Source organism: Pseudophryne corroboree, chromosome 1 (assembly GCF_028390025.1).
Source record: "Pseudophryne corroboree isolate aPseCor3 chromosome 1, aPseCor3.hap2, whole genome shotgun sequence".
Taxonomy (NCBI): domain Eukaryota; kingdom Metazoa; phylum Chordata; class Amphibia; order Anura; family Myobatrachidae; genus Pseudophryne; species Pseudophryne corroboree.
In genome coordinates this window covers 879,047,983-879,070,071 of record NC_086444.1, presented here as the reverse complement: position 1 = coordinate 879,070,071, position 22,089 = coordinate 879,047,983, and the positions used below count along the sequence as shown (strand labels likewise).

Genomic DNA, 22,089 nt, shown 5'->3' with positions numbered 1-22,089 from the left:
TCCTTCCAGCGGAACTGTGAGGGAATAATGGCGCCAGTGTGCTGAGGGAGTTGGCTCCGCCCCTTTTTTCGGCGGGCTTTCTCCCGCTATTTTATCGTTTCTGGCAGGGGTTAATATACACCTATATAGCCTCTGGGGCTATATATGGTGTTAGTTTTGCCAGCCAAGGTGTTATTATTGCTGCTCAGGGCACCCCCCCAGCGCCCTGCACCCATCAGCGACCGCAGTGTGTGGTGTGCATGAGGAGCAATGGCGCACAGCTGCAGTGCTGTGCGCTACCTTGGAGAAGACAGAAGTCTTCAGCCGCAGATTTTCCGGACCACCTTCTTGTTTCTGGCTCTGTAAGGGGGACGGCGGCGCGGCTCCGGGAACGGACGACGAGGTCGGGTCCTGTGTTCGATCCCTCTGGAGCTAATGGTGTCCAGTAGCCTAAGAAGCCCAAGTTACCACCACTTAGGTAGGTTCGCTTCTTCTCCCCTTAGTCCCTCGTTGCAGTGAGCCTGTTGCCAGCAGGTCTCACTGAAAATAAAAAACCTAAACTATACTTTCTGCTAGGAGCTCAGGAGAGCCCCTAGTGTGCATCCAGCTCAGCCGGGCACAGAAATCTAACTGGGGCTTGGAGGAGGGTCATAGGGGGAGGAGCCAGTTCACACTAGATAGTCCTAAATCTTTCTATAGAGTGCCCAGTCTCCTGCGGAGCCCGTCTATTCCCCATGGTCCTTACGGAGTCCCCAGCATCCACTAGGACGTCAGAGAAAACATGGGTAAATGCCCCTGAAATCCAACATCAGTTGAGACAGATTTTGATTGATTTACAATCAATGTAAACCGGCCTTAAGTAAAGCTGAACATAATTCTATTTGCAGATAAAACCCATCTCCCCCTGAGATAGTTTGCAGTACTTTAACTATTTAATTAACATTGAAATGGGAATCTAATACTGATCAAGCAGTTACTAACTATATGTATCGATTTAACTGGTTAAAATAAACAAGAACTACAGAAAAGTTACTTTTATTTTAATCAATGCCAAATAAATGACATTAAGATAATGGTTGAAGTGCTGTAAATGCAGTATACTTCATAGGACTGGGTCATCTTTTAGCACTTGTCAAAGTTTCATATAATGTCCCTTGTCAGAGCAGCAGAGCTCCTAATCTTTTAAAGATCAGCAATTTGAATACTTTTAGGCACATCAAAGACATCAAGCAACAATGTGGAAATGTAACGCTCATTACAAAGGAGCGATGATTAGGGTTTAAGGTAGATGAAAGTCTCTGGTTAGAAAATAGGGATTTTCATTTTAGTGAAACTTTAGCCAGTTGCTGGCAGGAACAACAAAGAGATTGAACTGTATAGCTTATACTTAGCGGAAAGATACTCACTCTCTGCAACACACTGCAAGCTCGGATGCTCTTAATTAGCTATGTTGCATGTTATAGAGACTAAGCGGAAGGTATTACATTTTTCTTGGACCTTTTATAAGCATCCTAGAAGGAAGTAATTCTGAAAATGATTGAAGTATGTCCATGGTGTAGAAATATTGAATTATATTGGTCATGTTACTTTAATGGATTGCACAAATTTATTAATGTTGTATATTTTATTAGGGAAATATTTAAGCATCCAAAGTATGTTAGCATTTAGTGTGACGTATCTGAGGAAAAGGAAATCTGGTCTATGTTATAGAGTGAAAAATATCAGAAAGATGGCTCACCAATCTAGCACATGGAATAAGCAAGTTTTCTGCGCTTTTGCCACCCTATTATAGAATAACCAGAATCTAGCAATACTAATGGCTACTGGTTCAAACCAGTGAAGCAATCAGTGAATCATCAGGTTCAGATAGGATTGTGCGCCCTAACACTCACGGGTTGGCACATCTGTGCAAAAGTCAGTGGCGTAAGTTGGCCCCAGTCGCCCGGAGGCATGATAAAATGTTGGTGCCCCCCCCCCCCCTATACACATAGGAATATATATATATATATATATATATATATATATAGGAAGACTGTGAGGACCGGCACTCCCCCTCCTGGACTTAGTGCTTGGGTGCCATCTCAGATAAAACTGGATAGTAGACAACAAAGCAGGCGGCACTCCAAGTCTGTTTGAAATTCAAGTGTATTTCACACACAAAACATGATCCGACGTTTCGGGGTCCAAGCGCCCCTTTGTTCACCTTGACAAAGGGGCGCTTGGACCCCGAAACGTCGGATCATGTTTTGTGTGAAATACACTTGAATTTCAAACAGACTTGGAGTGCCGCCTGCTTTGTTGTCTACTATATATATATATATATATATACATACATATATATATATATATATACACACAAGTGGCACTCACGGGACTTGATTGATAAAAATAAGACTCAGGACACGGCGGTCTCGGATGAAAGATACACACACTCACACACCACATTCAATTACACACACACAAACACACCACGCCTCATTCAATTACACACACACAAACAAACCACGCCTCATTCAATTACACACACACACAAACACACACCAGGGGCAAACGCAGGATTTTTAGGAGGGGGGGGGGTTCCAGAATATATATACAGGTTGAGTATCCCATATCCAAATATTCCGAAATACGGAATATTCCGAAATACGGACTTTTTTGAGTGAGAGTGAGATAGTGAAACCTTTGTTTTTTGATGGCTCAATGTACACAAACTTTGTTTAATACACAAAGTTATTCAAAATATTGTATTAAATGACCTTTAGGCTGTGTGTATAATGTGTATATGAAACATAAATGAATTGTGTGAATGTACACTCACTTTGTTTAATGCACAAAGTTATAAAAAATATTGGCTAAAATTACCTTCAGGCTGTGTGTATAAGGTGTATATGTAACATAAATGCATTCTGTGCTTAGATTTAGGTCCCATCACCATGATATCTCATTATGGTATGCAATTATTCCAAAATACGGAATAATCCGATATCCAAAATACCTCTGGTCCCAAGCATTTTGGATAAGGGATACTCAACCTGTATATATATTAATTGCGATTAAAAATTTTAATCGTTGCCTATATATATATATATATATATATATATATATATATATATATATATAGGCAACGATTAAAATTTTTAATCGCAATTAATCGCAGGATTTCATGCGATTAATAGCGATTAATCGTATTATTATCAGACTAAAGTCAATAATGAATTCAAAAGTGGTGTATTGCGCACTTTAGTACTTCTATATGAACAACAGTGCAATAACATTAAACACTGCAATAACATTTGGTTTGCAGTTTTCCCTTAACACAGTAGCATTTAAAAAACGTTAAAAAATTAAAAATAAAATATGTTTTCTGAGAATCTAAATCTAGATTTTAGTTCCCACCAGATTGGACAGATATATTTTAGGTATGTAACCTATTTACTGCTCTGCACCAAGCCAGTTGCTAAGACACACAAGGTTATTTACATTTTCAGATGATAAAGAAACTCTCTTCTTCTGTACAATATGACCAGCAAGAGAAAACAACCTTTCACAGGGTACTGATGTTGCAGGTGTGGCCAAGTACTTCTGTGCAATGGAGGCCAGCCTGCTGTGTGAGCCTGCATGTTTGGACCACCACTCTAATGGACAAGACTCTGTACTGATGGTGGGCTCCGCTCTCAATCGACGCACACTGTTCTCAACTGAATCTTCCTCCTGTTCGGAATCAGACTCTGATGAAGCAGCCAATAGGGCTAACTTTTTATTTGGTGGCTCTGATGTTGTTGCTTCCACAGGTTTCTCTGCAACAAACCTCTATTCCTTTAGTAAGTTGGTGACTAAGGCCCACACCTCACCCCTCTCAACTCTGGGTATACACTTGAGGTCCTTGAATCTAGGGTCCAATGCGGTAGCAATCTTCAGATATGCAATGTCGGCATTTTCTTTGCGTGTCTCCAGGTCTGTTCTGAATGTAGACTTAAATTTGACTACGTAGGCAGGGTCATCATCTGAACTCTCCATGACCTGAGAGAGATGGCAAAAAGCAGGCAGAACTACAGAGCATGAAACATACTTTTCTCCTCCCAGAAGTTCAGTCACATACCTGCAACAGCAAAAAATAAATCAAACCCATTTCTTTGGGTACGGGAGAATGCTGGTGGTCAGAAGACTGACAGCGGCATCCTGGAATCCAGATACCCAAAAGTCCCCGGTAAGTATACTAACCCTCCCTACCCTTAACCCTCCCTGCATAGTGCCTAACCCTTAGATTGTAAGCTCTCACGAGTAGGGCCCTCTTCCCTCATGTGCTTATCCTTTTCTTACTTTAATAATCCTCAACTGCCCAAATCAAGCAGTTTTTTGGCCACCTGGAACTTCTCTGTCATTTACTGGTGTAGTTACGCTTAGTTACCCTGTACTTGCCCTAAATTGTCATCAACTGTAAGTCACTGTTTTCCTGTTTTGATTATGTGCATATGTACTCTGTAATTGGGCGCTGCGGAACCCTTGTGGAGCCATATAAATAAAGGATAATAATAATAACAACCCTAAAAGTCCGCTGGTGCTGCCTAACCCTAACTCTCCCTCCATGCAGCCAAACCCTAACCCTCCCTGCTCCCTACTAACCCTAACCCTCCCTGCTCCCTACTAACCCTAACCCTCCCTGCTCCCTACCCACCACCAGTAAGTGCCTAAACCTACCTAACTACATCCCATTCATGCTATATTTTTTACAGACAGGACAGTGGAAAAATAAGAATTTACTTACCGATAATTCTATTTCTCGGAGTCCGTAGTGGATGCTGGGGTTCCTGAAAGGACCATGGGGAATAGCGGCTCCGCAGGAGACAGGGCACAAAAAGTAAAGCTTTAGGATCAGGTGGTGTGCACTGGCTCCTCCCCCTATGACCCTCCTCCAAGCCTCAGTTAGGATACTGTGCCCGGACGAGCGTACACAATAAGGAAGGATTTTGAATCCCGGGTAAGACTCATACCAGCCACACCAATCACACTGTACAACCTGTGATCTGAACCCAGTTAACAGTATGATAACAGCGGAGCCTCTGAAAGATGGCTCACAACAATAATAACCCGATTTTTTGTAACTATGTACAAGTAATGCAGATAATCCGCACTTGGGATGGGCGCCCAGCATCCACTACGGACTCCGAGAAATAGAATTATCGGTAAGTAAATTCTTATTTTCTCTATCGTCCTAGTGGATGCTGGGGTTCCTGAAAGGACCATGGGGATTATACCAAAGCTCCCAAACGGGCGGGAGAGTGCGGATGACTCTGCAGCACCGAATGAGAGAACTCCAGGTCCTCCTCAGCCAGGGTATCAAATTTGTAGAATTTTGCAAACGTGTTTGCCCCTGACCAAGTAGCAGCTCGGCAAAGTTGTAATGCCGAGACCCCTCGGGCAGCCGCCCAAGATGAGCCCACCTTCCTTGTGGAATGGGCATTTACATATTTTGGCTGTGGCAGGCCTGCCACAGAATGTGCAAGCTGAATTGTATTACACATCCAACTAGCAATAGTCTGCTTAGAAGCAAGAGCACCTAGTTTGTTGGGTGCATACAGGATAACAGCAAGTCAGTTTTCCTGACTCCAGCCGTCCTGGAACCTATACTTTCAGGGCCCTGACAACATCCAGCAACTTGGAGTCCTCCAAGTCCCTAGTAGGCGCAAGGCACCACAATAAGCTGGTTCAGGTGAAACACTGACACCAACTTAGGGAGAGAACTGGGGACGAGTCCGCAGCTCTGCCCTGTCCGAATGGACAAACAGATATGGGCTTTTTTGAGAAAAAAACCACCAATTTGACACTCGCCTGGCCCAGGCCAGGGCCAAGAGCATGGTCACTTTTCATGTGAGATGCTTCAAATCCACAGATTTGACTGGTTTTAAACCAATGTGATTTGAGGAATCCCAGAACTACGTTGAGATCCCACAGTGCCACTGGAGGCACAAAAGGGGGTTGTATATGCAATACTCCCTTGACAAACTTCTGGACTTCAGGAACTGAAGCCAATTCTTTCTGGAAGAAAATCGACAGGGCCGAAATTTGAACCTTAATGGGCCCCAATTTGAGGCCCATAGACACTCCTGTTTGCAGGAAATGCAGGAATCGACCGAGTTGAAATTTCTTCGTGGGGCCTTCCTGGCCTCACACCACGCAACATATTTTCGCCACATGTGGTGATAATGTTGTGCGGTCACCTCCTTCCTGGCTTTGACCAGGGTAGGAATGACCTCTTCCGGAATGCCTTTTTCCCTTAGGATCCGGCGTTCCACCGCCATGCCGTCAAACGCAGCTGCGGTAAGTCTTGGAACAGACATGGTACTTGCTGAAGCAAGTCCCTTCTTAGCGGCAGAGGCCATAAGTCCTCTGTGAGCATCTCTTGAAGTTCCGGGTACCAAGTCCTTCTTGGCCAATCCGGAGCCATGAGTATAGTTCTTACTCCTCTACGTCTTATAATTCTCAGTACCTTAGGTATGAGAAGCAGAGTAGGGAACACATACACCGACTGGTACACCCACGGTGTTACCAGAACGTCCACAGCTATTGCCTGAGGGTCTCTTGACCTGGCGCAATACCTGTCCCGTTTTTTGTTCAGACGGGACGCCATCATGTCCACCTTGGTATTTCCCAACGGTTCACAATCATGTGGAAAAACTTCCCGATGAAGTTTCCACTCTCCCGGGTGGAGGTCGTGCATGCTGAGGAAGTCTGCTTCCCAGTTTCCACTCCCGGAATGAAACACTGCTGACAGTGCTATCACATGATTTTCCGCCCAGCGAAAAGTCCTTGCAGTTTTTGCCATTGCCCTCCTGCTTCTTGCGCCGCCCTGTCTGTTTACTTGGGCGACTGCCGTGATGTTTTTCCCACTGGATCAATACCGGCTGACCTTGAAGCAGAGGTCTTGCTAAGCTTAGAGCATTATAAATTTACCCTTAGCTCCAGTATATTTATGTGGAGAAAAGTCTCCAGACTTGATCACACTCCCTGGAAATTTTTTCCTTGTGTGACTGCTCCCCAGCCTCTCGGGCTGGCCTCCGTGGTCACCAGCATCCAATCCTGAATGCCGAATCTGCGGCCCTCTAGAAGATGAGCACTCTGTAACCACCACAGGAGAGACACCCTTGTCCTTGGATATAGGGTTATCCGCTGATGCATCTGAAGATGCGATCCGGACCATTTGTCCAGCAGATCCCACTGAAAAGTTCTTGCGTGAAATCTGCCGAATGGAATTGCTTCGTAGGAAGCCACCATTTTTACCAGGACCCTTGTGCAATGATGCACTGACACTTTTCCTGGTTTTAGGAGGTTCTTGACTAGCTCGGATAACTCCCTGGCTTTCTCTTCCGGGAGAAACACCTTTTTCTGGACTGTGTCCAGAATCATCCCTAGGCACAGCAGACGTGTCGTCAGGATCAGCTGCGATTTTGGAATATTTAGAATCCACCCGTGCTGTTGTAGCAGTATCCGAGATAGTGCTACTCCGACCTCCAACTGTTCCCTGGACTTTGCCCTTATCAGGAGATCGTCCAAGTAAGGGGTAATTTAAGACTCCTTTTATTCGAAGAAGAATCATCATTTCGGCCATTACCTTGGTAAAGACCCGGGGTGCCGTGGACAATCCAAACGGCAGCGTCTGAAACTGATAGTGACAGTTCTATACCACGAACCTGAGGTACCCTTAGTGAGAAGGGCAAATTTGGGACATGGAGGTAAGCATCCCTGATGTCCCGGGACACTTTATAGTCCCTTCTTCCTGGTTCGTTATCACTGCTCTGAGTGACTCCCTCTTGCTTTGAACCTTTGTAAGTGTTCAAATTTTTTAGATTTAGAATAGGTCTCACCTAGCCTTCTGGCTTCAGTACCACAATATAGTGTGGAATAATACCCCTTTCCTTGTTGTAGGAGGGGTAATTTGATTATCACCTGCTGGGAATACAGCTTGTGAATTTTTTTCCATACTGCCTCCTTGTCGGAGGGAGACCTTGGTAAAGCAGACTTCAGGAGCCTGCGAGGGGGAAACGTTTCGACATTCCAATCTGTACCCCTGGGATACTACTTGTAGGATCCAAGGGTCCTGTACGGTCCCAGCGTCATGCTGAGAGCTTGGCAGAAGCGGTGGAAGGCTTCTGTTCCTGGGAATGGGCTGCCTGCTGCAGTCTTCTTCCCTTTCCTCTATCCCTGGGCAAATATGACTCTTATAGGGACGAAAGGACTGAGGCTGAAAAGACGGTGTCTTTTTCTGCAGAGATGTGACTTAGGGTAAAAACGGTGGATTTTCCAGCAGTTGCCGTGGCCACCAGGTCCGATGGACCGACCCCAAATAACTCCTCTTCCTTTATACGGCAATACACCTTTGTGCCGTTTGGAATCTGCATCACCTGACCACTGTCGTGTCCATAAACATCTTCTGGCAGATATGGACATCGCACTTACTCTTGATGCCAGAGTGCAAATATCCCTCTGTGCATCTCGCATATATAGAAATGCATCCTTTAAATGCTCTATAGTCAATAAAATACTGTCCCTGTCAAGGGTATCAATATTTTTAGTCAGGGAATCCGACCAAGCCACCCCAGCTCTGCACATCCAGGCTGAGGCGATCGCTGGTCGCAGTATAACACCAGTATGTGTGTATATACTTTTATATGATATTTTCCAGCCTCCTGTCAGCTGGTTCCTTGAGGACGGCCCTATCTATAGACGGTACCGCCACTTGTTTTGATAAGCGTGTGAGCGCCTTATCCACCCTAAGGGGTGTTTCCCAACGCGCCCTAACTTCTGGCGGGGAAGGGTATACCGCCAATAATTTTCTATCGGGGGGAACCCACGCATCATCACACACTTCATTTAATTTATCTGATTCAGGAAAAACTACAGGTAGTTTTTTCACATCCCACATAATACCCTCTTTTGTGGTACTTGTAGTATCAGAAATATGTAACCCCTCCTTCATTGCCCTTAACGTGTGGCCCTAATAAGGAATACATTTGTTTATTCACCGTCGACACTGGATTCAGTGTCCGTGTCTGTGTCGACCGACTAAGGTAAACGGGCGTTTTAAAACCCCTGACGGTGTTTTTGAGACGTCTGGACCGGTACTAATTGTTTGTCGGCCGTCTCATGTCGTCAACCGACCTTGCAGCGTGTTGACATTATCACGTAATTCCCTAAATAAGCCATCCATTCCGGTGTCGACTCCCTAGAGAGTGACATCACCATTACAGGCAATTGCTCCGCCTCCTCACCAACATCGTCCTCATACATGTCGACACACACGTACCGACACACAGCACACACACAGGGAATGCTCTGATAGAGGACAGGACCCACTAGCCCTTTGGAGAGACAGAGGGAGAGTTTGCCAGCACACACCAAAAAACGCTATAATTATATAGGGACAACCTTATATAAGTGTTTTCCCTTATAGCATCTTTTTATATATTTCTAACGCCAAATTAGTGCCCCCCCTCTCTGTTTTAACCCTGTTTCTGTAGTGCAGTGCAGGGGAGAGCCTGGGAGCCTTCCCTCCAGCCTTTCTGTGAGGGAAAATGGCGCTGTGTGCTGAGGAGATAGGCCCCGCCCCTTTTTCGGCGGGCTCGTCTCCCGCTCTTCAACGGATTCTGGCAGGGGTTAAATATCTCCATATAGCCCCCGGAGGCTATATGTGAGGTATTTTTTGCCAAAAAATAGGTTTACATTGCCTCCCAGGGCGCCCCCCTCCCAGCGCCCTGCACCCTCAGTGACTGCCGTGTGAAGTGTGCTGAGAGCAATGGCGCACAGCTGCAGTGCTGTGCGCTACCTTAAGAAGACTGAGGAGTCTTCTGCCGCCGATTCTGGACCTTCTTCTCTTTTCAGCATCTGCAAGGGGGCCGGCGGCGAGGCTCCGGTGACCATCCAGGCTGTACCTGTGATCGTCCCTCTGGAGCTAATGTCCAGTAGCCAAAGAAGCCAATCCATCCTGCACGCAGGTGAGTTCACTTCTTCTCCCCTAAGTCCCTCGTTGCAGTGATCCTGTTGCCAGCAGGACTCACTGTAAAATAAAAAACCTAAGCTAAACTTTTCTAAGCAGCTCTTTAGGAGAGCCACCTAGATTGCACCCTTCTCGGCCGGGCACAAAAATCTAACTGAGGCTTGGAGGAGGGTCATAGGGGGAGGAGCCAGTGCACACCACCTGATCCTAAAGCTTTACTTTTTGTGCCCTGTCTCCTGCGGAGCCGCTATTCCCCATGGTCCTTTCAGGAACCCCAGCATCCACTAGGACGATAGATAAAATGAAATATATGAAGTATGTAAAATATACCTGCATGGCTCCAGTAGCGTTTCCAACATCTGCAGTTTGTCCATTTCAGCTGTAGTTGGCATGGCAATCTTGGTGTTGGGTGTGGTGAGGACATCCCTCAGTGGCTGTTTATTTCTACAGACACTTTATCATGTCCAGAGTCGAATTCCATCTGGTTGGAATACCTTGTATAAGCGACTCCTTCTTTTGTCTATGTTGAATTTGTTGTTTTTGTAATTCTGCAGCACTTGCTGGACTGTGTTTAAAGTGGCCTACAACTTTTCTGCATTTGGCCAGGACATTGTCAAACGCACTGTTCTGCAGAGATACTGTGACAGAACGCTGGAGATTGTGCGCAGTGCAGGGGACATGTTCAAAAGGCAGGTGTCTTGCAGCAGCAATCATATTTCTTGCACTATCTGTGCTAAGTGTGCCGACTTTATCTGAAATGTTCCACTCCTGTGCAACATGAATAAAATGTTCAGTGCACGTTTCAGCAAACTGTCTCTCTTCTGTTTTCATTACAGTCAGAGCATGTGAATGTAGCTCCCACTGTTTATCAATATAATGCACTGTAACTCCGAGGTAATTATGGTTACCCAGCGATGTCCAGTAATCTCCAGTGAGAGCAACATGTGGTGCACATTTTAACGCCATCGCTTTTGTAGTCCTCTCATTTTTATACAAGTCATGTATTCTTCTTGTGATGGTGCGTCTTGAGGGAGACTCATACGTGCTGTCATTCGTTGCGATCCTAAGAACGTTCCTCAGACCGACATCTTCGACATTACTAATTGGCCTGCAGTTTGTAGCTATCCACTTCGCTATGTTATTTGTTAGCTTTTCTTGCTTTTGTTTATCTATACTTCTCCCATACGCTGTATCCAATGTAGTCTGCCGAAGCTTCCCTCCACTGTTTGTTTGAGTGGGTGAGTTGCTGGCATCAACGGTGTGTATTGCATTTAAGTGATACTTCAGACTCGAAGTACGCCGGTGATAAGAAAATTCAGCTTTGCAGTGTTTACAAATAACTTTGGTTTTATCAACTGTGCCATCTAATAAGGTTTAAAATGAAAATGTCCATGTAAGATTTTGGTTCCTTTCTCCGTTTTCTGTGAAAACATTTTTAAATAAATAAAGTTAATAAACTAAAATTTATAAAAAAAAAAAAACTGGAATCCACGAACTTTATTAAAATAATAAAACGGAACCCCTTTTCCCGAATGTCGGGACCCCCCCGTGACTTCTATCACTGAAGGTCCCTGTAGCCAATCAGGGAGCGCTACGTCATGGCGCTCTCCTGATTGGCTGTGCACTCCTGCCCTGTCAATCAGGACGAGCGCACTGCCTAGAATGGAGGGGAGCGCTCCTCCATTCTAGTCAATGATGGGAACTTTGCGGTCAAAGTCAATTGGGGTCACTCTTGTGGGTATATTATATACACATCAGTACTTTGCAGGAGATCCTCACCTATCTAAAATATAGACTATAACAGCAGAGGGCGCTGTTATCTCTTTTAATAGCTTCTCCTGTGATATGGCTTATAATAATATAAAATCTGGACAGCAGGGGGAGCTATTACTGTGATAAAGAGACCGCTCCCCCTGTCTTCATATGGGAGGGAGAGGGGGGCGTGGTTCAGGTTGGAGCCTGAATCGGAATTAAAAATGGCCACTGAACAATCTTGTCGTGGGGGGGTGGGGTTGTTCACTCTACCACCATCTCCCCAGTAATCTGCGCATCTCACAGAGCCGCTTCTGACCCCCGCCAGCGCACGCGCTGTGGGACCCGTCACAACCAGTCCAACAGCGGCGTTGATAGAACCAGTGAATAGCCGTCTGTGAAGAGAAGTGCTTCCTGCGCTGTCTCTGATACTTGCGCTCCGGCCAGCGCGCACGCTGCGGGACCATTCTCATCCAGTCCCACAGCGGCGCCCGCCGGAGAAGAGAAGGGCTGCCCTGCGCGCTGCATCCCACGCGACCGAGGTTTCTCCTCAGCCGTGCGTAACTAAGTTACCCAGCTCCGGCCAGCTACGGGATCCCACTCACCCAGTCCCACCGCAGCGCAGCTCCCGCTTGTTTTCTAAGTTAATCGCTACCTATCTAACTAAAAACTAAATAGCAGCTATAAGGGAATCCTATGCCTTTGCTAGGGCCCTGTATAAAAAACAGTACTCACAGAGATATTGTGAAGATGTCTCAGTCTCAAGAGGTTATGGCGGCTGGCGGCTTTCTCTTCTCCGGCTGCATCCGGTGGCTTCCTCTTCTCCGGCGGCATCCAGCGGCTTCTCCATCAAGGGGGTCAAATGAATTACTGCTTCCGGCGGCTTCTTCCGCTACTGCTTCCGGCGCAGCAGCGTTAATGGCGTTAACAATATTATCGCCGTTATTGCCTTATGGCGTTAACGCGTTATCTTGCCCAGCACTAATATAATATATATATATATATATATATATATATAATGTACACTGAATTCCGCCCCCTTGCAGTCCCAAAAGTCGGAATGCCGACTAACAGGGACTATTTCCACTCGTGGGTGTCCATGCCACCCATAGAGTGGGAATATAGCGAATGCAGGATGATGGCAGCAAAGGAAGAGGCTGACTATTAATATGGGCTGAAAGCTTAGTGACAGGAGAAGCAGGGAGCCAGCTGGAATGATAGCTGGGTACGAGGAGAGGAGAAGATGGTTACTACCTGTCAGCCACTGGCGTTCTGTCTTCTCTGTCCTGTCTGAGCAGCGCTCTGGACTCGTGCTGGGATGCGGCTCCGTCTCTCGCCTTCTCCCTCTGTGGTGTGGAGGTTGTTTGACTGCCACTCGAGTTCCTGCTCCCGGCACCTTCAGCTGGCAGGGTCTCGCCCAAACTACAATTGCTGCCGGGTCCTCTGTTGACCTGGTGCGGCACCCGTTGCCTCAGTTCTCACAGCAGCGCATTTCTTTCCAGGCACGACTCTATTGCCGCCTGGAGCTCTCCCTCTCCACTGCTGTACACTGCTCCGTCTGCCGCCTGAGAGGAGATGTGCGCTGTATTCAAGCAGACACAGCTGCTGGAGCTCCTCAATTAAAAAAGAAAAAGCTAATATAGGTCAGATTCACTGATATATCGGTGGGCAGGGGGGGTTTCTGGGTACTCTGAAACCCCCCCTGCATGCGCATATATATATATATATATATATATATATATATATATATATATATATATATATAACAATACGCTACGAAGTACACGAAGCAGACAGCGGCACTCAGGGTCTTGTGAACAAATTCGGGTGTATTCAATCACTACATACTTCGTCAGCCTCCTGACGAAGTAACTACGAAACGCGTAGAGGCGGGGCTTGCCAGACGTGTGTCTTCTCCCACCCGGCTCACACATCCCGGCTGCGTCACTGTGAGTGACCTGACGAGTTCGGCTTCTACCGGCGCGGTGCATGGTCCGGTCTTTGACTGCAGCAGGTTTGGTGGATAGCCTGGTGGATTGTTTCATGTGTTTTAACTGGCCCAAAGAGTGGGTCTTTTATGGTACGAGTCTTTTATAATCCATGGAATGTCCTGTTTTTAATTTATGTGTGAAATAAATTTATCTGCACTATGGGCGCATTCTCCTGATTTTTTCCAGACACAATTTGCTCAAGGAGTTCTGAGCTTCATTTGGAGATTTGCAGCGGTGTTGGTTACACCAGTGCTACAGCCCAGGGATTCATTCACTGTGGACTGACAAACTCTCATTATAGGATCACCAGCGCACCTGTACCTTTTTCTCCATACATATATATATATATATATATATATATACATACACACACACACGCCTTTCACTTACACACGCCTCTTTCACTTACACACACACACCTCTTTCAATTACACACACACACATGCCTCTTTCACTTAAACAGACACACACACATGCCTCTTTCAACTACACACACAATTACACACACCACGCCTCATTTAATTACACACACAAATTACACACACACACATACATCTCTTTCACTTAAACACACAACTTTCGTTAAAAAACAGACACACACACACCTCCCTTAAACATAAACACAGTCAGTGCTGCCAATATTTATTAAAGATACCCCCAGTAAACACCCCCCATACACACACATACACCACACACACCACACATACACAGTGCAGCAGCATGAGGCAGGTGGTGCCAGTGCCTACCTGTGGCTAGCAGCAGGACGGGGGAAGAGAGAGCTCCAGCCGGCCAGCTCTATTGGAAGTGCTGGAAGCAGTTGTGTGCTGGAGCTCCCCCTAGCTGCAGCCAGCTGCCAGCACGTCTCTGTGGATACAAGGAGGCAGCTGCTGCAGCCGTGTCACTCACGACACTGGCAAAGCTCCTCCATCCACATTCAGCGCAGCGGCGATGGATTGTCAGGCAGTGGGAGGCAATGGATGACAGGTGCCCCCTTGAGGTCAGGAGCCCGGCGGCAGACGATTCCACTGCCTCCCACAGTTCCGCCACTGGCAAAAGTACTGCAGAAAGTGATCAGAATCGGATCTACCACTCTACCAAATGCATCAAATTAGAGCTGCAGGAGGTCCCTGAAAAGCTTTGACAAGCACCTTCATTACGGGTATCCTTAGATATGTGAATGCGACACTAAGGGCTCGAGTTACAGTTACCTAGAGGCGCATTTGCACAAAGTAAAGAGATGTCTTGGTGCAGAATGAAAGCACTCATGTATAGAGATACATCTACTTTCCCTATTGATTGTAAGCTTGTGAGCGGACCCTCCTACCTCTATGTCTGTCTTACCAGTTTTGTTCTATTACTGTTTCTCCAATTGTATAGTGCAACGGAATATGCTGCACTATATAAGAAACTGTAAATAAATAAATAATACTTTGCACATGAAGCCTCTTAATCACACGTCACTAGAAAATAACTACTAGATGGGTATATTATTACAAAGATGGGATACTGCTCTTTCAAATGATACGTGTTTGTGCCGGTACTGTATGGCTGAGATGGGGCACATTTATAATTTGGCCAGTGCTGCAGGATCATCTATCACCTGGACTGGTGGGGAAAGGGTAATTTATTTAGTTTCAGCACCTTTTACCTATTGAGTGGGACTCATCTTCCTCAGTTTACAGGTAAAAGTGGAGTTCAAGCCCCACTCGACCTACACAGCGAATGGTTTAAAGTGACAGAAGAATGTGTGTGCCAGCAATGCAATGACTATGGGAAATACACAAGTATTTACTTGCATACGTGCTAAAACTATTTTTTTTTCTTTGCATGACCATTGCTGTGGTGATAATCAGAACCAACATTAAAGCCGGGAACACATCACAACGATGTGTTCCAAGCCGACATATCATGCCGCCCGAACACATTGCACAATGCAGTGATGCTATGGATCGATATAGGATGCCATGCTGCATTCGGCAGCATGGCATTGTACACTATCTCCTGATTGACCGTGCAGAAAGGCCAACTAGAAGATATCGCATATCACCCGTGGGCAAGCACTGTATAATCTAGCCATTGGTCATTCAGGTGTGTAACCGGCCTAAGATCTGTGCGTTTATTTGACCTGAGAAGACTACTCAACCCTTAGGATCTGTTTATTAGGTCATAAGATGATCTTGATAACAACAAAATACAATGCAGAGGTGGTAAATAAAGCAATGTTGGAAACCAAAATTTGCATCTGCAAAACTTGGCCATGAGGGAAGGGTGGATACGAGCTACAACCACGTCTTGCGCCTTACCCCTAATTTATAGAGCTGTAATTATGAGTTAGAAAGAGAGATGTTACTAAAGTCAATGTTATGGGGGATCACCTACTCTACCTACATACATTACTATCAGCACCCTGATACTATTAGGTAAACCATTCCATGATAACCGTTCTCCCATCTGTGTACAGTTCTGGAGACCATATCTCCAGAAGGATATAAACACATTAGAGAGTGTACAAAGAAGGGCAACTAAAATGGTGCATGGCCTACATCACAAAACTTACCCAGAAAGGCTATAGTTTGGAGGAGAGAAGGGAAAGGGGGGACAAGATAGAAACATTCAAATATACCAAGGGTCTTAAAGTTCAGGAGGGAAACATTCTTCAAAGGAAGAGAAGTATTAGAACTCGAGGACATACACTGAGACTGGAGGGGTGGGGGGGGGGGGGGGGGGGTTCAGGGGTAATTTAAGGAAAAATTACTTCACAGAAAGGGTAGTGCATAAGTGGAATAGACTCCCATCAGAGGTGGTAGAGGCTAAGACTGTAGAGCAATTTAAACATGCTTGGGATAGGCATATGAATATCCTTACAAAGAATTAAGGTTCAAAAAGGGTTGAGATTACCTAAAGGATAAAAAAGGGGCAGACTAGATGGGCCAAGTGGTTCTTATCTGCCATCAAATTCTATGTTTCTATGTAACTCCTGAGGTTGAGTGCCTCCTTCTGCCCCAGTCAGACCAACAAAATGGGAAGGCAATGTTTGGTACTTTGGATCCCAGATGTTTAACAAGTAAAATTTTTAGGGGAGGACCACACTATTACAAACATTGGAGGTACGTAGTTTCCCCATCACAAGCAATACTTATCTCCTAACTCACTAATCAGGTTAGTTATCCAAATTCAGGACTGCCCCACCAGAATGTTCTGCTCTTTCCTAAATGTTCTTCAACTTTCACTACCTGCAGCTATTTGTCTCATGTCCACTTGGCGATTGTCTAAATTCTGAAATATTTTGGAAACCCTATGGTGCCCGGACTCCATCACATTCATCCTATACCCAGCATTGATTCCTGTGCCCCCTAGTGGATGAAAATAGGATAGGTACTCATCCAGCCACGAAGTTTAAACAACAGCAGCCCCTGACCCCCGGCCTGATATATTATAACCTCATCTAGGCGGGGCCATTTATAGTTACTGTTCTATGTCATTGTATAGAATTTGTCTTGAGATCCTAGTAATACTAAAATAAGCAATACTGTTTGCAGCATGAGAAACAGCAAAACGTTGTGGATGAAAAGACATTTTTGAAAAGGTATATTTTAGTCCAAAAATGACAACAGTAAAATCACAGATTATTTCTTTTGAATGTATTTTGCTACAAATGCAGACAGTAGATCTTTGTAAGGAGTGTCAGAATCAAGTTTGGTGCGTGGAAGCCGGAAGATACGTCGAACAGTAGGAGATCGGAGTAGGAGATTATGAACCAGACCAACAGTACTGGAGGACGCCCAATAGAGTGCCATGCACTGCAGGAAACAAGAAAGGAATCAGTGAATAGAAAAATAACACCTAGAAACATAAAAGGAACTGAAAGTGGTATAACACCTGTATGTTTGCATATTTCTCGTGCTCAAAAACATCAAGGCATTTAGTGTTCATTCTAGCACCCTGCTCCTAATCAATGAGGGCATATATTGAAGCGCAAACTTTTAGACGTGATGTAACGTTAGTTATTGTAGTGATACACTGCGTACACGTGTACTCTCAGATCGTTGCCTGTGATGCAAGCTAAAAAGCCGCAGCACTGTGTGGCGTGCGCCTCCGCTAGCAGAAAAAGTAATTAGCGGGGGGAATCAAATACCGTAGTGGGCAGCGGTGCTCCTGCTACCTGTGACTATAGCAGGGGGATGGCGGTGGAGGCATCTAATCCTCCCGCTACTGGCTGCAGACAATGGAAACTCTATGACTGCGGGAGGCTGCCATGCTTACGCATCATAGAAATGCCACAGGAACACAGCCTCCCGCAGCAACAATGTATAAGGATATATCTGCATACATTTTTTTCCCTTAAAAATTAAAATATGCCCTCCTCACTGATAAGGTCCTAATACTTCATTGGAGGCAGAAATGACAGACTGAATTCATTTTTCTTGTGTATGATTTGCTTCATACTGCTTATTCAATTGTATTAAAAATAATAATAAAAGTTAGCAAACTAAAATGTATATTGACCTAATAAAGTCATTTTGAGTTTACAATAGGGCAGTGTTTCCCAACCTCAGTCCTAAAGGCACACTTAAGGGGCATACACACAGGGCGACTTTCGGCAAAAAGAGACACCCAACACTAGTGGAGTTGCACGGGAATTGTCAGCTCACTCCCGCCAGGCATCTTCTGCTACATGGGGTATTGAGGCTAGCTGTATAAGGATACATTTGTATTTTAATAAATATAGAAAGTGCATTTCAATAAATATTGAAAGCATGAACACAACAGTCAGGTACTTACTGAGGGTACGCTGGCAGCGATTGGGATCATAACAACAGAAACTCCACGTATAATGTTGGTCATATATTTCTGAAATCTGGACATTTGGGTTTTCCGTAATGCAAACAACTGTTCGGAAGGAGACAAAGTAATATTTAGAAAGAAACATAGCTGAATTTTGCTAAGTTACTGGAAATTAGTAAATCATTCATATATAATATTAATCTATAGGTATCCATACATAGAGAGATATCAACAGCTAATCTGGTCAATTTTGAGTAGTGTACATGTCCAAATTGATGGAGTAATCAAAATGCTTAATGGGTGGGATGGATAATCCAATCAGCCAATGACTTACATTAGTGTATGTGGCATACTAGTCACCCTATGCCTCTCAGCAGTGGGTGCAAACTGTAACAAATGCTGCCATCTTTTTCCACAAATACACATTTGTTGATGAAATTTAGGATTACGCTGGTAGTGCACAGCACCCCCAGAGGCTGACTGTTACGGTGTAGTTACTTTTATATCGATCCCTGCATAACAAATTACTGCAGTGCGATGCGCCATGACTGGGTAGGTACCAAATATTCATGAGTGTATTCATGCCCACTTGTGTACACCCTTGGGGAAGACTGTGAAGGTCCATACTTTCATACTCGGAGGGGTTTATAATACTCTTATAAGTAGTGAAAACTCTCCCTGTTCACATACTGTGGTACCTCATGCAGAACTGGACATAATGCCGGTTGCGTCTTTTTCTCCCCACTACTTATTCCTATGTAAAATGCGCAATTCATCTGGTCCTGTTATTTCCATATGAGGGAGGCACATTTGTTACTTATGAAGAGTTGATTGCATCTCAAGATTGTGGCCAATTCTGCATAGGCAGCAAAATGCATTCTCTTTCCCGGACGCATTTTATATTTGCATACCTCCTAACCGTCCCGATTCTAGCAGGATGGTCCAGTTTTACAGCCATTATCCTGCTGTCCCACACGTGGGCTGCAGTGGCCCACAGGTGGGGGAAATGTTGGGGAGCAGACTGCCAACTTAAGGCTGTGCATGGAGATTACATGTAATTTATGGAGGCACACCAACTATCGGGCCGTCAGCTACTCTCCTGTCCCTGTTGGCTGGTCTGATGCATGTTCATGCATTGTATTATCGTAGGATAAATGTATACTTCACATGGCATTAACATTACAGGCTGAACTAGTGATGTATGAATTTCAAACTGCACATATCCGATATTCTCTTTTACTCTACAATACAGCAGTGCACTTCTTGCTAATGAGCAATTTTATTTAAGAAAAACGTTAATTGAGAATTGTACTTCAAAGGAACAAGATATATATTTCAAGACAGCGGACCATAGTTTGAGCTCCTTGAAATATTTCGGTATTGATCATGTACCGTTATCCCTGAGGGGAGGAAATAGGGTCTTATTGGAAAAAGAGACGTGCTGGATCATGAGGCTAGACACATTCTGGCCACGTGGCCTGAACGATAAAATTAACTGGATCGTCTTTAGTTAAGTACCTGAGTTTGCATTGAGATTATGTGTAGTGGCCTGTAGTTGTCACTATTTGTTAGTATAATTCTATCCTTACTGTCTGGGGCTGCTTGAGTGACAGGCCGGGGATTCTGCAGGTCCCTTACACTTATGTTTGATCTCGGGACATGGGATGTCCGGTCCTGGGGTTACACTATTATTATGTATGTACAATGTTTGCCCATGATCTCTTCTGTATCATTGTTTTTATAGGTATGTGTTTTCATTTTTTTTGTCTAGGGGTGCATCCCGACCCGCCCACCACTTGTTCCCTGACTGAGGAGGAAGTTCAGCCGGCCTCCCGTGACACACAGCAGTGGCGTGGTGAGCTGCAAGCAGCGGGTCACCATAGCAACGGGTGACGCGATCTTCGGAAGTGACCCGGCGGCTTCAGTTCCGGAAGCGGGGCCGCGTGGAGAGGATGCGGCGGTGAGGGTATTTAGATGGGGGTAAGTGATTTATGTCTGCTTGTTTGTCCTGACCTTGGTGTATTTGCTTGAGAAAAGGGCTGTTGCCCTGAAACAGATGTCGCTGCTTTACAATACACAGCTTTTGTTCAGTATCAATTGCCTCCAGTGCCGTCCTTTTTGTGGTATGGTGCATTGAACTTCTGGTTCTGGCACGGAGGCTAGCTGACTTATTTAATCAATTGAGTGCCGACTGTTGTTTTGTATGTATATGTGTGTGTGTGTGTGTATATATATATATATATATATATATATATATATATATATATACAACCAACAGCGGGTGCGGCACTCCGTGCGACGAGATCAACGGGACACTTACTTCAGAGGTGGTGACAACGTTTCAATGCGATTTATTAGTGCATTTTCATCAGGTCAGATAACAAGAGAAAAGAAAAGTGCTTACCTAAATAGTGTGTGTGCTGGACGCCATACCCGCACTTCCGGATCCCAGACACGAGTCTGGTCCGTCGGCGCTCACCAGTGACGTCACTACCCACTGCCGGTAGTCATGGAAACATCAACAAAGCCTGTTCGTATACACATGGTGAATGCAATCAAAGACACAAAAATGCAGATGGAAACTATACATAGGTATCCTCAATACAGGTCTAGGGCTATAATAAACAGTCTAATATAATGTACAAGCAACCTTCATATCACATATCTACAATGGATGTCAACTAAAGTGCATACTGTCATAAAGGCATACATAATGATCACCAGGGCTAGTGATATGGTCTCTAAATATATGGTCATAGACTGACCAGAGTTAAGGGCATGTATACTCTCCCACCAAAATATACATAGAAACACAGACCAATAAATAGAGGAACGCTGCATTTATAAGAGTGCATTTAAACCAAGGTGCTCGTTCAGCCCTCTGGGGTGTAATGTCCCCAGACGGTGGATCCATCTAGTTTCAAGCTGAAGGAGTTTCATGCCCCTATCACCACCCCGGGTCAGGGGGGGAACATGGTCTACCATGCGGTAACGTAGAGATACCAAAGGATGTCGGGCTACGGCAAAATGCCTGGCAACTGGTTGGTCACTAGAACCTTTAACAATGGCTGCTTTAATGGCCGAGCGGTGAGCTGCCATCCTTTCTTTGAACATTCTGACAGTTTTGCCTATGTAAGACATACCGCATGGGCACAATAGCTGGTAAATTACAAATTTGGATGAACAAGTCAAGGTATAGTTAATGGTCAACATTCTGCCAGTGAGTGGATGAGGGAAATTTTTACCACTCATCATAAATTGACATGTAACACAAGTACATCTGATACAACCCTTGGAGTTAGCCTGCATAGCCACATTGGGGTTAGGCGAAATATCAGCTTTGACAAGCATATCCCTAATGTTCCGTCGTCTAGTATAGCATGGCATGAGTCTAGTCTGTCCTAGATTCAGTTCTTTGTCGGACTGAACAATATTCCACAGTTTCTTGGAAATTTGGTTAATGCCACTACTAGCAGGGCTAAAATGCCCCACCCAGGGCAAGATGTTAGTGGATACAGTGTTTAATGGTTTTACTTGTAGTAGACTTGGCCTATCTGCTGCCAACGTCTTGGCTTTGGCCTGTTCGAGTAG

The 22,089-nt window shown here is 45.0% G+C and overlaps 1 protein-coding gene and 1 long non-coding RNA gene across 3 annotated transcripts in view; one reads left to right on the top strand and one right to left on the bottom strand.

Annotated features, from left to right (window-relative positions):
- Positions 1–20,473, top strand: part of LOC134915129 (uncharacterized) — a 67,799-nt gene extending 47,326 nt beyond the window's left edge. The window contains exon 3 of the long non-coding RNA XR_010177387.1: positions 20,270–20,473. This is a non-coding gene — a long non-coding RNA (uncharacterized LOC134915129). The remainder of the gene's footprint in view (positions 1–20,269) is intronic.
- Positions 17,289–22,089, bottom strand: part of LOC134915101 (cytochrome c oxidase assembly protein COX18, mitochondrial) — a 124,366-nt gene continuing 119,565 nt past the window's right edge. For both annotated transcript variants that reach the window (XM_063920097.1, XM_063920098.1), the window contains exons 6-7: positions 18,496–18,603; positions 17,289–17,513 (exon numbers count right to left, since the gene is read on the bottom strand). In XM_063920097.1, coding sequence (XP_063776167.1) covers positions 17,340–17,513; positions 18,496–18,603 — 282 coding nt within the window. In that variant the 3' untranslated portion in view covers positions 17,289–17,339. The remainder of the gene's footprint in view (positions 17,514–18,495; positions 18,604–22,089) is intronic.